Source organism: Hirundo rustica, chromosome 3, assembly GCF_015227805.2.
Source record: "Hirundo rustica isolate bHirRus1 chromosome 3, bHirRus1.pri.v3, whole genome shotgun sequence".
In the NCBI taxonomy this organism is placed as follows: domain Eukaryota; kingdom Metazoa; phylum Chordata; class Aves; order Passeriformes; family Hirundinidae; genus Hirundo; species Hirundo rustica.
The window spans coordinates 25273464-25289613 of record NC_053452.1 but is presented as its reverse complement, the minus strand read 5'-3'; the positions used below and the strand labels follow the sequence as shown (position 1 = coordinate 25289613).

General features: G+C 44.3%; 1 protein-coding gene across 1 annotated transcript in view; it reads right to left on the bottom strand.

Annotated features, from left to right (window-relative positions):
• Positions 1-13402, bottom strand: part of EML4 (EMAP like 4) — a 148919-nt gene extending 135517 nt beyond the window's left edge. Inside the window, exon 1 of the mRNA XM_040058237.1 lies at positions 13303-13402. Within this exon, the coding sequence (XP_039914171.1) occupies positions 13303-13327 (25 nt within the window). The 5' untranslated portion in view covers positions 13328-13402. The remainder of the gene's footprint in view (positions 1-13302) is intronic.
• Between the last annotated feature and the right edge of the window lie 2748 nt (positions 13403-16150).

Here is a 16150-nt window from a genome sequence, read left to right as displayed (position 1 = left end):
AGGACTACAAATTACTGCCTCAAAACTAAAACTGAGGGGGTTTTATGGTAGGTAGAAAGTAGATGGACTGCTCGATATGCAGCTTACTCGAAAGGGGGTAGAAAAGTGAAATGCAAAATGAGAGCAGAACACCACACAATAAAAAGATCACAACATATAACAGAAGAGCTGCAGTACCTATTGGTAATTACAACTCTACATGACTGCTACAAGTCACTTGTGCTAGATCAATAAAAGAGGCGGTACTAGAAAACACCTAAATACAAATGTGTGTTCAATTACAAAAGCAAAGATAAGTTTCCTGCTAATTACATTGACGCATGTGGGTTCAAAAAAATACTCTCAGTGATAAAGCAGACACAATATGCATTACACGTGTGAAACAGTGAGAAATCATTAACTTTAACACCACAAAACATAAAAATTAGCCATAAAAGCAGCAGAGAATCCCCAGTGACCTGATGTTGCACTTCCTTCTAAGCTTCACGTTGCACATGTGTAATTGCTGCAATAAAGTCCTTGGAAAAATGAGTTATGTCAAACAAAACAAACTGATAACGATTAACATATAAGTGGAATGTACCTCAGAGTATAAAAAAACCTAATATAAACGCCTTTGTGATTATTTGCTACATGTTAAAAAAGTGTAGCTCTAAGAAGTTTCTACACAAGCAGAAACTTACCTATTTTCAGTGTTTTACTAGCACGGAAGATTTTAGCACATAAGCACAGATGAAAAATTAGAAGAAGAGAAGAGGGTAATGAAGAAAACCATATGGCAGCCATTATCTTATTAAATAAGAAGGATGGTTCTTGTTAGAAGAGAACTGAGGAGCAGAACCTTGTCGGATTGAACAGCCAGTATAGTGCCACAGCAGCAGCACCCTCCCGCTCCAAGATCCCTGGAAGCGGCCCAGAAAGACATCAAGTTATCAGAGCATCAATGTGATTGAGTTTTCCATTTCGAGAGTGCAAATGGCTCACGTAGCACAAGAGGTAAATGATTAAAACCTACACTAACACCTGTTTCCAAGAGACCAAAAATCATTTCTATAACTCTGAAACCGCTAGAAGTCAGCATCTGAGGAGAGCACAGAGTAGAGAGAGGGTGACATGACAGAAAGTTGCCCATGACAAGCATGGTGAACATGGCAAGCGTGTCGTACACCACTTCAAGAGCTTTTGAGAAAAAGCTTGAAGTTAAATGGCATTCAGTGAAAAACAGAAAATAATATTCCACACAGGATAAAACTTAAAAAAAACCCCAAACAATCGCAACAAGGCATCCACAGAGATACTGGAGAGGGGATGGGAGTTCTACAGAATTACATAGCACTGGACAACCTAGGTATTCATAGGAGCACATGTCACAGCAGTCTAACACAATAGGAAGAAACACAAGTTGCTCTGCAGAGCATCCCTCCAGCAGCTGCAGAGCGTGCTTGTCAGCATGCCCATGAAACCCCGCACAGAGTTACCAGGGTGGCTCCTGCAAGTCTCCAATTACAGACCTTCCTTCAGGGGCAGACATCTTCCTTTCCCTTCCCTGCTACAAAACTGCTTGCTCACAGAAAGTCAAAACTGTATGTGACATGTAATTATCAGCATCGCTCCTATTTTGTCCAGCCACATGGAAGTCTCTGCTGTCACACCACCCAGCTTCTCCATACATCACTTTGGACCGCATCTACGGGGGGATCAGCAAAGAGAAGCAGAGATGGTTTCCATCTCAAGGGTCTTGCCCCAGAGGGGTTACCCCAAATCCCAGTGGGGATCTGGCTCTGCTCCCCAGCACGGCAGCACACGGCTCAAGGCCACCAAGCAGCTGCTCTTCGTGGAGCTAGGAGGAGAATGCAGGGCACAACATGAACTGCACCCAAGAGAAGGGGGGGATGTTAGCACACACACACACTAAAGCTGATGAGGCAGTGAAAATCCCTATGAAGTGGCTGTTTCTGCACCCCTATTTCTCAACAAAGAAAGATGCAGATAAAAGGCAGGAGCCTGTACCCAAGGCTGTTTAAGTCAGTACTGCGACTCAAGGGCTGGAAACATCCTGGAGTAATTAAGCTGATGCAGAAAACTGGAGTTAAGAGTCAACAGGCAACATCAACCCTACCCATTTTTCTTCTAAAAATGCATACCCAAAGATCGTACGATAGTACAGAAAAGATGTTTGTCAAAATGCAGCTTCTTGTTCATTCTAGACAAGTCACTTCTTTCTAGTAAAGATTTCTATCTTCTTCTGCCTGCTAATTCGTTTAACTTTGAGGCTATTTTGAGTTTTAACCCACACACTGTATGCAAAAGACTCCATAAACAGCAACATGGCAAAGACCAAAAAAAAGCAACTTCAAAGTTAGCTTAAAGTTTTTCAAAACCAAAATACATACTGCAATGCCTAAGATAATCAAGTAATACTGACAGGAAACCAAATGTTGCCTTAATCACACACAAGAAGTCCAGATAGGGCTGTATTACATGAGAGATCTGGAATATATAAGGTGGGGGTCAGGGTCCCAGGAAACAAGTGATACAACACAGGAAATTGCATCAGGACAGGTTTGGGTTTGATATTGGGAAAAGTTCCTTCACTGAAAGAGTGGCCAGACTTTGAATCCCTTAAATAAAACTGGGGGAGAGGGTAGGGGGATGTCAGTGGGTGTGTTACTATATATATACATACATATGCAGACACCAGAGTCTGGAAATTTCCCAATTAGTTCTGGAAACTAAAATAAGGACTATTAAAATTTTATCTTTTTAAGTTAACCTCAATTAAATGCTGAAAGGCAGATGTAAGTGATCTTATCAAACACAAATCTGCACAAACTGACAAATACAATTTAGGCTGCAAATACCCTATGCAAGCTTTCTTGTCAATTCTCTTTCACTTTCCTGCAATTCCCTATCATTTTATCTATAGCTTTGGAAGAAAAAAAAAAAATCCCTTTGTGATCTATAGAAAACAAACAGCAAATTCATTGCCATTCATTCACAAAAAAACCAGCAGCCAAGTTAGAGCCTTTTTGTTGGTAAAGCTGCTGTAGCTATAGGAGCAGGAAACTGAAATGTCTACTGAAAATAATAATTAAGTAAATGCAGATAATTAAAAGCATGTTAGCAAGAATCTCTACACACAAGCCTGTATTATTTAGCAAGGTAATAACTGAGCTCATGGGCAGAGAGGGAAACGAAGTAAAATCTCCACTCTACCAATGCTTCGAATACCTTAATCCAGTAGTAAACAGCTTTCACTCTTTGTCTGAGGTGGATGATGACTTTGACATTTGACTACTCAAAGTCAAATTAAATGCTCTCCCGACCTCATATTTTTCTACAATAAAGTACAATACACTCAGAGCAGCAAGCCTGGTATACGCACACAAAAGGAGTGTGATCAAAAATCCGTTCAAAACTCAAATGACTTAACATAAAGAAAAACTGGACTCCTGTCTCCAGTTCATTAAGTAGGATGCTAGAGGAGAATTCCACAAAATACCACACCAGCTCACTGACAAATTATCACAATGAAAAAGCAATATAAGATTCCTCCAAACAAGTATTTCCTTCACTTGCTAATGTACACCATGACATTTAACCCATCATAAACTATTCTGCAGTACACTAAGATCACAGATTGGTAACATCCACCAACCTGACGCCCACAGCTTGAATCCCTCCAAAGTTTAAATAACAACTATTAACATCTAAAGGTTTGGCATCTAAAAATGAAAAATGGAAGTGTGTTTCATAATTAAATTTGTCATCAGATGAGGCTTGGAGCAACCTGGTCTAATGGAAGGTGCCCCTGCACACAGCAGGGACTGGATGATCTTTCACTCCCTTCCAAGCCAAATCAGTCTGTGATTAAACAACAACTTCTAGCCTGTATTTGTCCACATCACGAATGAAGTGGGATTGTTTTTCAGTTCTTGGCTGGGCTGGTTCTAACCTTCAGAGTTTACAGATTTGAAGACTGCCATCTTCTACCTGTTTTCTTTGCACCTATACCAGCTAGCATGCAGAAGCTTGAGGCATAATGTTAATCTCACACAGAAATTATCTCCACACTTCCACAATTTTCCAACTGAATCATAAAAATGTGTATCAGTTTGTAATACCATCACTGCCTAATATGCTGGACAGACTTTGGAAATGCACCACCCAAAGCTCTACAGCACTTGGGGGCTAGCAATTGTTTCTTCCTATTTGGACTTTGTACCAAAAAATTCAGATTAGTTATTCTAGCAAACAGCACAGGAATAGTGCCATACTGGAATATCACCTTTAATGAACCAGTAATTACCCCAATGAAGTGTGCAGGGGGAAGAAAAAAAAACAAACCAAAAAAAAGCGTTTTACAAGAACCTGAATTGCTTACTGTTTTCTACAACTATGCCTAAGACCCACTTTTCCCTATGCTTAAGAGGAAGAGAAGCAATTTCTATTTTTAAAGCCCCTTTGAGAATATCTCAAATCACCCAACTCTTTGTTTACAACCAACACTTCATCCCTTTAAGCATCCTTCAGAAAATACTACAGTCACAGATTATAGAAAACACAGAAAAAAATCCAGATCTCGAGAACAGCACTGCCAGCATGTCATCTTTCTTAAATATGTCATATAAATTTCACGGAAAAATGCCATCATTAAATGCTTAGGAAACAGATGTGCAGATGGACTCTGTGCTGCTTCATGCTTATCCTGTGAAAGGATATTAAAAAAAAATTAAAATTGTAAAAAAAAAAAAGAAAAAAAAACACAAAAAACCCAAACAAACAGAGTTTGGACTGCCTGTTACTGTCCCTCTTGCCTCATGGTTTTAATGGATATGTTTAGAATTCAGAAAGCAAGCACCACAGGCACACAAACCACTGATTTCCTGCCAGGTCTCTCTGATGGCATTTGCACAGCACACGCTGGGAGAGGAGGGGATAGGAGTTCAATGCAGAATTTCATACTTAAACAAAGTTGTAATTACCTCCTTGTTAGAGCTCTTGTTTAAAGAAGCTAAGTGATACTACGCAGATGTGAGTATTGCCATGCCTCTGAATCTTGCGGCTGAAAGAGTGTAATTTATGGTTCTTACCCCTGGAGGTTCCTCCTTTCCACACCTCTCTGGAAATACTGAAAAGCATTTTTAGAAATGCTCTTCTGAAATTCCATTCAATCAAACTGCATCCAAACAACCCCCAAACTGTACCAGTTGTGATGCATGTTCACAAAACTGAAGTGGACTCTGCTTCCAGAGAATCCCAGATGGATGTGTGGAGTAGTTACCTCGGAACTGCTCCCTCTCAAAGAGTTATTTCACCACATCAGCACCAAAACAGAGATGTGCAAGAAAATCTTTAACAGCAGTACTTTTCCTTCCATTCCATGTGGCCAGGTCTCCAATATTTATGTTCCCAGAAAGGAATTTGGTCAGTTGTGCCCCACCTGAAGAATAACATCTACTATATCTACAATTCAAAGCCACTCCAAACTTTGCCTATTAGTTACAGAAGCCAGAAGTACTGGAAGATATATAATAGAGACTAAAAAAACCAAAAACTAGTCTGGGAGGGTGACATCCTTCCTCAAAAACTGAACCTGTGAGACTGGGCTCTGCTCTGCCTCTGTTTAAACAGAGCCTGCCAATGCAAATTTCGAGTTCTATGAAGGAAAGATCCACATAATGCACACACAGCAGGAAACACCTTAAGGAAATGGCACGGTCTGCTTGTGACCAAGAATAAGGGGAGGACAGAAACAAACTCGAGCTCACCCTACTGCTCTTCTTTCCTACAGTGATGGGCACACAGCTTGTCCGAACCCTGATGTAAAAGCAACATTTTTCTTTTGTTCCCAAAAGAGAAAAAAAAGTAACACATAGTAAACTGTAAGGAAACTAATAGTTCTACCATTCATCTTATGTATATTTGGGATTGTTAAATTAGTTATGCATGTGCAGGCTTGCTTACTTCAGCCACTGAATGAATTTAAGTATTTTAAAGTAATTTCTACTACCCTTATGTCACAATTTCATTAAAAACTATAAAAAGTGGTGAAATCATTACCTCTTTGTTTGGACAGCAAATATAAATTTCTTGTCAACAGCCATTTTCTCGCTTTTGTGTCTCAACTCAGAATAAAGAAATCCAACTCTTTGAAATTATAAGGTTCTCATGAAAACACAATTTCATTTACTTTAACTGAGCCACATTTCTAGATCTAACTAATTTACAGCATTCCCTTAAGTGAGCCAAGTCTGGGGCTTAGAACCATTTTTTTTTTTTTTTTTTCATTTATCCGCTGGGTTTCAAACTCCCAATTTTCCCAGAGGCTTATGAAAGCCTGCCAATTTAGCTTGATGCATTAAGACTGTTTACACAAATCCAAAATACAATCAAACATACGCCAGTCTGGTTTCAGCCTCCCCCTGCCGTACTTTTCAAGCTCAAAACTGGCCAGAGAAATGGGAACCAACTCCAGGCTGGAACACTGCATTTACAGCAATGAGTGGAGGTTCAGCAAAAGGAGAGAACCAGGGGACAGGCAACAGTGAGTATTTTTCTTCAATTCAATACATTGGAAATTCCATGTAATTGTCCAAAATATATCTTATCCCTTTACAGTGCATAGCTGTTTGCTCCTGCTCGTGTCCTCCACACTGAATTTCTATTACGCATAAGAGTCAGTCACAAGTACAAGCAGCTTCAGAAAGAAGAGGTATTAAATACAGAAAGTAAGCCCACTTCTACAATAAGACAGATTTGCACTCAAAAATATCTTGCTTAAGAAGCTACAAGAGCATGCAATCCATGCATGGATGGGGCAGAAAGGCAGTGAAGACCAGCAACCAAAGAAAGAAACTGGATTCTCCAAACACTTGGTAAAAGTTAGCGGTCCTTCCCTATCAACAGCAACTTCCCAATCAAAGCAGAGCAGCGCAGCCATTAAAGAGTCAGGAAAGGGATCAAGAAACCAGCAGTTAAAGAACAACAGGACACAGCTATATTTAGTAAACAAGTTAGGCTGAAACTATTGAGGATAAGCAGAAAGAGGCAACCCACTGAGAGGCAAAACAATCAAAAAACTAATTAAAAAACCCTAGCTCGTTCAACCCAGTAAGAAGACTCAGGGCAGAAAGCTTAAGAATATCGTAGCACTCACTGATGGATCACAGCATGAATACTTGCATTGTGGAGCGAAAAAAGCTAAACAAAAATAAGAAAGGGAGCAGGAAGGAAGAAAGAAAGAAAAAAGGCAAAATGAGAAGAGAAAAAACTTTCTGTATGTTCCAAGATTTAGCAATAAACTCAGATTTTTAATGATGATTAAAAATTGTGTTGCTCTCCACATCCCACCCCCCCATCAGCACCACCCATCCACTTATGCTGACTGAATGATCAGTTCAGACTCCAAGCCGCTCCATGGACACGAACGTTTGCAATCTGAATTCCCATGTGTACTTCCTGAAGAGAATTCAATCTCTCAGAAAAAATTACACATCACCGTGTGGTGTCCAGCTATCCATCCTTCAGCATTCAATTAAAGAAAAGTCCAGAAAACTAGAATTCTGCATCAATTTAAACAAACAGATGAAGAAAAAGAGGCAGGTAATTCCTCTTTAAACTGGTGCTCACTTGCTTACAGAGGGGAAAACCGAGGTGAGCAGTGGTTCCACCTGAGCTCGTAAGTAACTGCAGAAAGATTTCTTGAAAAGGAAGTTTGTGAAGCTTATGAAAAGTTCTTTATCAGGTGATTTTCACCTCCTAAACAGAAGAATATCCCTACTACAAATGCTCAACACCAGCAAGAGCAGAGAGACTTGCACTGTCATCATACATGCCATGTGCTATAAAATTAATTACCTTCTAACACCCTTCCCGTTACGTGTGCGTAAAACAGGAACAACATTCTTGGCCTTACGATTGCATTCATTAAGGATTAGCTTTAGCAAGGACCTAAAAAGAGAAGGGAAAAATAAACCCAAGTAATTGATACAAACCATACCAAGGAAGCAGCTCTGAAGAGCAAGGAGTGACAAGCAGATCACCCTGTACTTACTAACAGCACAATTAAAAATAATAATGCTGCTTACAGAACAAAATGTTGCTTCAAAGAACTTCTAAGAACACTGGGTTTTGGCCAATTTTTTTCCCCTCTTACATTATTTCATGACATAAAGCATAGAAAGAAAAAATCCTTTCAGAGTAGGTTTTTTTAGACAAGATACAATCCTGTCAGATAACTCTACTGCCATAGTAAAATAATTCAGTTTAAAAATATGAAAAACACACTTTAAGGCTAGAAATTATTCTAAGCATCCCAAGCATTAAAAGCCTTTCTAAAGGAGAAATTCTAAGAGGAGGAGTTCTAACGGGCTCCTGTGTTGGAGATACTACTCACAACGAGAGCAAATATTGCCAGTTGCTCCGTGCAAAAATAGGATTGTTTTTCAAACACGGAATCCTTTGCTTTTCGGCTGGCTAGAGAGCAAAGGGTTCCTCCTCACTGCACATGAACTAAAGACCTCTTTAGCAAAAGGTGAGCCGCCGCCACCGAGTTTCTAAAGCAAACAGCCTGTTCCCTCCTTGCTGCTAGAGTTTAATCTCCCCTGGCACCAGCCAAGGCCATCCTTCTCAGGCAGGGGAGAATGAAGTCCTGCCAAAGTTTTTATTTTTAAGAAGACCAGCACAGTGACAATAGCACACAGCAATCCCACGAGCAGAGAGCTCTGTGAATTAGGCTGAGCTCGCTGTTGCTATGAGCAATCGCATTGCAGCACCACGGCCACTTCTGCAGTCTAGACGGGCAACGATAAAACTTAATATTCTAGCCCAAATAAATGACAAATACCCCACACGCTCATTTTTCTCGGTAGTGAGCCCAGCCAGAGATGAATCATCGTGCACACACGCTTTCCAGGCTCACGGCACCAGCGACCACAAGATCCTCTCTGCCTGAGCCACCCTGAGCCCCGCAGCAGCTCTGCCCCCACACACTGGGTCTTCGGAGAAGCCTTACTGGGTTTTAGCAAAGGCACAGGTTCAACAGACAGCGCTGGTTCCTCCAGGGCACAGGAACAGCACCTACTCATAGCACTGCCTCAGAACCCACCCGACACAGACAGCTTCTGCACAACACCCAGGAAAAGAAATGGGGCAAAATGATAGGAACTCATCTCCAAGTCAGCCCTCCAGTAAGTGGTTAGCATATAAACTGCAGTTAGGAGCAATACACACAGTGACAGAACAAAATGCAGATATTACACAAAATGATAAAAAAAGATTCTTCTTTATTATGCCTCCAGTTCTTCCTCCAGTAACAACAGCAGAGCAAAGCATTGGTCTCCACTTAGTAATTTCAGCTCTCCTTTACTTTCTATTTCCCTGAAACAAAAAAAATGCACAGGCTCAAAGAATCTTTTGAAAAAATCCTTAATTATTCTGCTTGCCTGAGACTTCAAGACAAGAGTGATTTTAATTTCTCTGTGAAAATGTTTTCAACCATAGAGAATCCTTCAGAAAGACTCCTTCTGACCTTCAGGGCATCCTGCCCAGCTGCACAGAAACCATGGTTTTGAAATCAGAAGTTGAGACTTCTCCATTTTTTTATGAGTTACTATTCTGCCACAGACCTCCACAATGGAGGGAGCATTTCCTTTTGAAATGCTTTCTTCCACATTGTTACCACACACTGGGGACAAACTTGGAAAAGGCTGTAGTGATTTTTTTAATATAATCTGATGAATGTTTCCATATCTTTGTTTACCACAAGTTATTGTTACAGAGTTCAATCAGCAGAAGCTTTCTCAGAAGGGAAAACAATGCAGCTGCTAAAAGCAATGGAAAACTGTCCCAGCAAAGAGCACTCACTCCTCACCAGCCCCAGGCAGCCTGCCACAGCTGGCTCCTCCTAAGTCTAAATCTAGCAGATCTCACACCTTAGACACGACCCAGCAGAGTCACTCTCAGAGCTGACAGCGCCACCTGGTCACACCTGCCCTCAGCTGAAGGCTCCCACTGCTGCCCTCCCACCACCTGACATGCTTCTCCTACTCCCTAACAAGCCAATTTGGGCAGAAACCCACCCAAACAGCAGGGGCAAGCAGCAAGGCAGTAAAGTAGCACAGTCCCTGATGATACCTAAAAAGCAAAATTATTATTGGCAAAACTGTCAGTCTTCTGCAGCCCTCTGATGGGCATGTCTGAACCAGCTCAGCCAGGGCTCACAGGCACCAGCGTGAGAGCGGAAGAGACGGAGGGCAGTAGTGCAGAACAAGCAGGAGCAAGGGATGAAGCAGGACAACACTTATTGACAGCCTTAGCTGCACTGTTTCCCACATGGGCTTTTTTATCTGCCTTTTTTGTTTTTTCCCCCTTTCGCTACAAGTCCCTGCTTGACTCCTTTGGCAGAATCAGTAGCGCTTTCTCTGCGCCGATGCACCCCTGTTCTGATGAGGACCCTGAGAGGCAGGGGAACTTGGCAGCATCAGAGCCAGACGCCCATGCTGTGCTCCTGTCTCAGCCAGGGCACGAGCCCAGGCGCCCAGTCCAAGTTCACAGACTTCTTGTTCCCATTCAGAAGCACATTCTTTGACTTCGAGAGACGCATCTGAAAAAGCAGATGGCCAGAATCCACTGAGCCCTCTGACAGCCATCATGTTGGCAATGCCAAACGTGAGATACAACTGTCCTACTTGAGACAATAAATGGGATGCAACTATCACTGTGATATTCTAAAGGTACTGAAGTCACAGCAAATGGGAAATACCTCAGTGCTTTATCAAAATAATACCTATTTCAACTGTGCAAGTTAACTCATATAGATTTTTTTACTGTATACAGAAATTGCATACCCATAAGTAGAGCGCTACATAAGCGCTCACTAAGCCAATAACCAAAACAATTTTCTAAATTACACGCAAGATGGTTTCTTTCATCTGTTTATTCTCATAAAAATTTCAATGTGGAAGCCAAAAGAAAACAGCTGCGTAAAGTATTTTCAACTGCAAGAGACAGGCAAGAAGGTATTTCTGCCTGTGCTAGAGGGCACAATCTGTAATAACATTTTGCCTTCCAGATAATGACAAGAGGCATTAAAAGGACAACTCGCTCTCTAATAAGCTTGCTTGACTGGTTGAGCATGCACATACATAGAGAGCACAGTTTTGCCAACAATAATTTTAATTAATTTTTACATTTCATTCTAAATTACATTAATTTATGGCCCTCCTAAAAGACATTTAGCAGACAGCTAATTAAATTCAAGCCATTAGATTTTAATTAGAGACGTTTAAAAAAAAAAAAGGTCTCATAACAATTCACACATCTTCGCGAACACTATGTGCTCATTAGCAGCTAGAACGGCCAACAAGTGATTATAAATACAGAAGAGATCTAAGCAGCATGATTCAAACCTGGAAACAAAAAAGTCACGCAAAGTTTCATACTTCAAAGCAAAAGATTCTGGGAATGCCCTCCTCTCAGCCCAAGTCCAGAAAACCTCTCTGCACATCAGTGCTCGCCACAAGAGCAAAATCAAAGGCCAGCTAACAGTGAATATCACAATACACATTTGAAAAGGTTGAGCTGAGCTTAATCTTCATTAAATTCACATAGAATCACAGCGCCTTCTCGAATAAACGGTGAAACAAATTAAAGGTCCAGATGGAGCTCCCCCTCAACAAGGGATGCTCCAATGAGCCCATCATGGCTCCAGCACAAGGTGCTGAGCCACGCGATGATCCCACATCACTGCCCACTCACAGAACCTCCACGCAAGAAAGCAAAACTTTATTATTTCATATTAGTTGAGTTTTTTCTACTTCCAACAAAAACGAGTTGTTTCTAAATACCGACCTCACGGGACCAATACTGCAGGAGTTAAAAGCAATATCGGTGTGCTTTGATATGGTGATCAGTTCTTCTGCTGGGTTAAGAGGCTCATAAATATTAACCATGGTTCATTTGCATATTGTCACCCACAGGCGCAATCCTCCCTCAGAAAACTGGGAAGAGAACCCGTACAATTCCTCCATGTGTCGCTTCCCGATCGCCAGATCTAAAATGGCCATGGCAGTTACTTGAGCAAGGACAGTATACCTGGCAAAAAGCCAAACTACCAAAGCATACTGTTAATTATGGTGCACCAGTTTGGTTTGGAGAGATGCCCAAAATGCTGGAGTTGACATTTCAAAAACCTGAAAGGTTAGGATCACACACAGAAGTATTTAAATGAGTCAATTTTTCCAGAAAATTGAGAACTATTCACTGTTACTACAGATTTTACGGGAGCGACATAAAAATAAATTAATCTTATTTTTGAAGAGGCACAGGTTTATTATTCTACAAAAGATGGAGTGAGTTTGAGCACGAAATGTCTGCAACAGACGCACCGACACTGAATACAATGAGAGCAGCAGGTAGCCAGCACTGCAAAGCCAGTGGTCTTGTAATTAGCAGAAATGGAAACTTACGCGGTTTACAACTCTTACGTATGGACACACGTTCAGCTCACACTTGTAATCGGCACAGCCCGGCAGCACACGCAACCTGTCCCCCGAACAAGTCAAAAACTGGGCTGGTGGAGTATTTCTGCTTCAAGAAACTGGTGAGAATTTCCCGCAGCCTTCATAAAACCGAAGGCAGCACAGCCTATCAGTTTTCTGGCAACAAAACCAAGCAGTAAATACTTTCGATCACGCCACGGCTCCGGCAGAGGAACCTGCCGCCCAGGCAGCCAGGAGGGCTGCTCGGGCGCACGGACGGATGCTCGGACAGCGGGAAGGCGCCGAGCGTCCCGTTAACATTCCCGCGGATGCCACCAGCGCCCCCAAGTTTCCAGGGGTGCCGCGCTGCCCTCGGAGCCGCTCTGAGCCGGGACAGGGCAGAGCTGCCCCCGCCGCTCTCGGGGCGACACCGGGCCCGCTGCGTCCGGACCGACCGAGCAAAAGGGAGAGACAAAAAACAAAATAGCATTTCAAAAAAAATCCAAACAACCTAAGCCAAACCATTAGCCCGAAGGCAAGCAACTATCTCTGGGGAAGCGCAAACCCACGGCGAGGGAAGAACAAAGAAGGCAAGTGCAAGCCGGAGCTCTCGCAACAGATGGTTTGAAGCTGACCAGATTTCGCGCTGGCATCCCCTCCCCTCCCGCCGCCGGCGGTGTTCGCACGCACCGGCCGGGCCGGCCCCGGGCACCGCCAGCCCGCGGCTCGGGCATCCCCGCCGGCCGCAGGTGCGCGCCCCGGGCCCCGCCGCACGGCGGGCAGCCCGCACCTCGTCCCGTCCCGTCCCGCCGCCACTCACCCAAACTCCCGGCGAAACCGTCCATCTTGCGCGGGGGGAGGCTGGTGCCGGAGCCCGAGGCGAAGCCGCCGTCGTGGTCGGCCGGGACAGGTTCATTCACCCGCGGAGCGGCGGCAGGCAGCGGCGGCGCCGCAGCCCGGCGCTCGCAAGCCGCCCGGGGCAGCGGCTCCGGCAGCTCCGGCGGCTCCCGGGGCAGCGGCTCCGGCGGCTCCCTGCGCTCGGCGGCGGGAGGCGGCTCCGGCGGCTCCTGCTCCTCCTCGTCCTGCCGCTGCCGCTCCTCGCGCCGCTGCGGGGCCGGCGCTGCCCGGCTCCGTCCCTGAGCCGCGACCCCAGCACGGCAGCGAGTGCCGAGCTGCTCCCGCCCCCGCCACCAGCGCCGCCCCAGCGCCCCGTGCTGTCGTGCTTCCGACTCCGCCCGCGCTGGCAGCCGCCGCTTCCCCTGCGGGCGGGCCGGCCCCGCTGCCTCCGCCGGCGGGCGGGCGGGCAGCGCCCAGCGCCTCGGGCCGCGGCTCCGCCACGGCTGCGGCCGCTGCCCCGAGCGCCGGGCTGCGCGGAGGGAAAGGGACGGGACGGGACGGGCTGCGGGGCGCGGCCGGGCAGCGGCACGCCGGGGCCAGCGCGCCTCCCCAGGCGTGGATCGGCCGGGAGCAGCATTTCGGTTTACCTTCAAAAGCTTGTGCTATCGGGCGGGCTGTGAGCGTGTTAATTGGGAGACCTAATGTAACCACCCCAGCAATCAAAACAGATCTTCTTAGGTGAATCTGAAAACGTTCGTTTATACTAGTTCGGGGAAGTTTTTCCTCACTGGGGTTAAGGCAGAGGATCTGTCACTTCTGTACCCTCGCATTTCTTAGAGCAGAGCATAAGCAGTCACTCCCGCCTCTCCCAGCCAGCCGGGTTCCTGACCGTCTCCTGTAACTTCCAGCCATGTGCTTGATGTCGAGGGAAATGAGAAAGCAGGGCCAGAAATTCGAGGCAGCCATGCTCCATTACTATCTCATCGCCCGGCCGAGGCGATTTCGTGTGTTAAGCAACATCATCAAGTTTCATGACGCACTTTCGCCTTGGTCAGGAAAAGCTCCGTACCCATCGCAACATCCTGTTTTGCTATAAGTATTTCCCTGCAATGCACTCTAGGCGAGTGCCGCAGCTACACAGAGGCGTGGGTAATTGCCTCCCGAGCACGGCCCTGGCATTTGCAGCTGGGCCCGCTAATGACAGGCTGTGGATGTTGTGGAACAGGACTGGGGAGAATGCGGAGCTGGAGAGCGGCACAGACCTGCTGGGAGAGCCCACATTTCCCAGCACCTTCCATCCGCTTAGGCAAAAGCATCGTTATCTCGCCGATCTGCAATATTCGATAAACCCAGGAGGTTTGTGCTTGCTCACGTTAGGGAAAAGCGCCTCGAAATTTTTCATCAGAACCTAATCTCCGCTGGATTTTCCAGCAAATTTTACTGAACAGCTGCCACAGCAATGAATTTGAGTGCAGCTGCCTGCCAACTACATTAATAATCCACCATCGTGCATCCTTTAGTCTCGTCAGAAAAAGATGCCCTGTAACCGATCTGCTATAAATGAGCCACCATTGACCTCTAAGGTCTGGTCTTAGTTATTACCAGGCATTAGAGTTCCTACCTGCACTCGGAGTATGCTGTAGAAAGGCTACGTTCATGGTCTTTTAGGTATGAGAAGTGGCTCCTGTAGTCACTATAGCCCTGTCAAAATTCCCTTTAAAATGCTTCATTTTACAAACAAAAGAAGAGCCGGGCACTACAGCTCCAGTCCTACCTCACCACCCCCCATTTATTGCTTGCCTCACAGCAGGTTTCCAAGATGCTCAGAGCTTTGGGAGCAAACAGAGAGAAATCTCCTCAAGCTAGGAAAGGAAAGGTGCCCTGGGAATGCAGAACCTGTGAACAACTTTCTTCAGGGGAAAAACAAAACAACAAAAAAAGTCCCTTTCCCTGAGACAGAGCCTTATGCAAATTCTTCTGGTGGGACTTGTGTGCATCAGGTGTGCTGTTTTGTTAAGCAAAAAACCCCAACCAAACAAAAAGCAAGCCCAGCTGCCTTCTTCAGCTCTTCAAAACCATCCTGATGAATCCATGAGTGAGGTATTGCAAACATCCTCACATTTGTAAGTGTTGCCTCTATTTTGTTGACTGGAAACAGGTGCAGAAGGGAGGATGGCATCATAGATCCTTGTCCAGATGTTTAATCCCTACTGAAATTGGTTAGGAGCATGAATGAATACCTTTGATCAGCTGGGTTATGCAGAGCTTGCATGGAAGTATGCAAAAAGCTTAAAGAGTTGCAAAGAAAACCAGTTCTCCATAATCTTATATTGAACGTGAGTATGGGGCTGGAGTACTGTTGAAAGCCCAAGATCTGGTTCCAGTATTTTCAAAGTAAAGCTGCAGAGTTAAGGAACTGAACAAAACTGAGACCTTTGGGAAAGAAGTTTACTTACATGTGATTTGACATAGGAATTTCTGAAGAGCAAAAACATGACAAACTCCAGCTTTTAAATTCTTATAATAAATTCTTATATTAAATTCTTCAGTCTAAGCCAAGTTCTGTATGCCATGTAAATTTAGGTGGGGCTTTTATTAAAACATTAATTTATTTCTTGATTGTCTTTGTAGTATATACAACAGATGTAATTGTGAAAGTATAGATAATACACAAGCAGAACTTCAGGGAAAAAAAAAAAAAAATCTGTCGTAAATACTTACATGGCCATGTGTATGTAATCCTGAACAATTTTAGTTGGCTGATGAGCAGAAGAACTTACAATTATAGAAAAATATGCTCTTATTTGCATCAGTTTCAGACAGGTACTGGC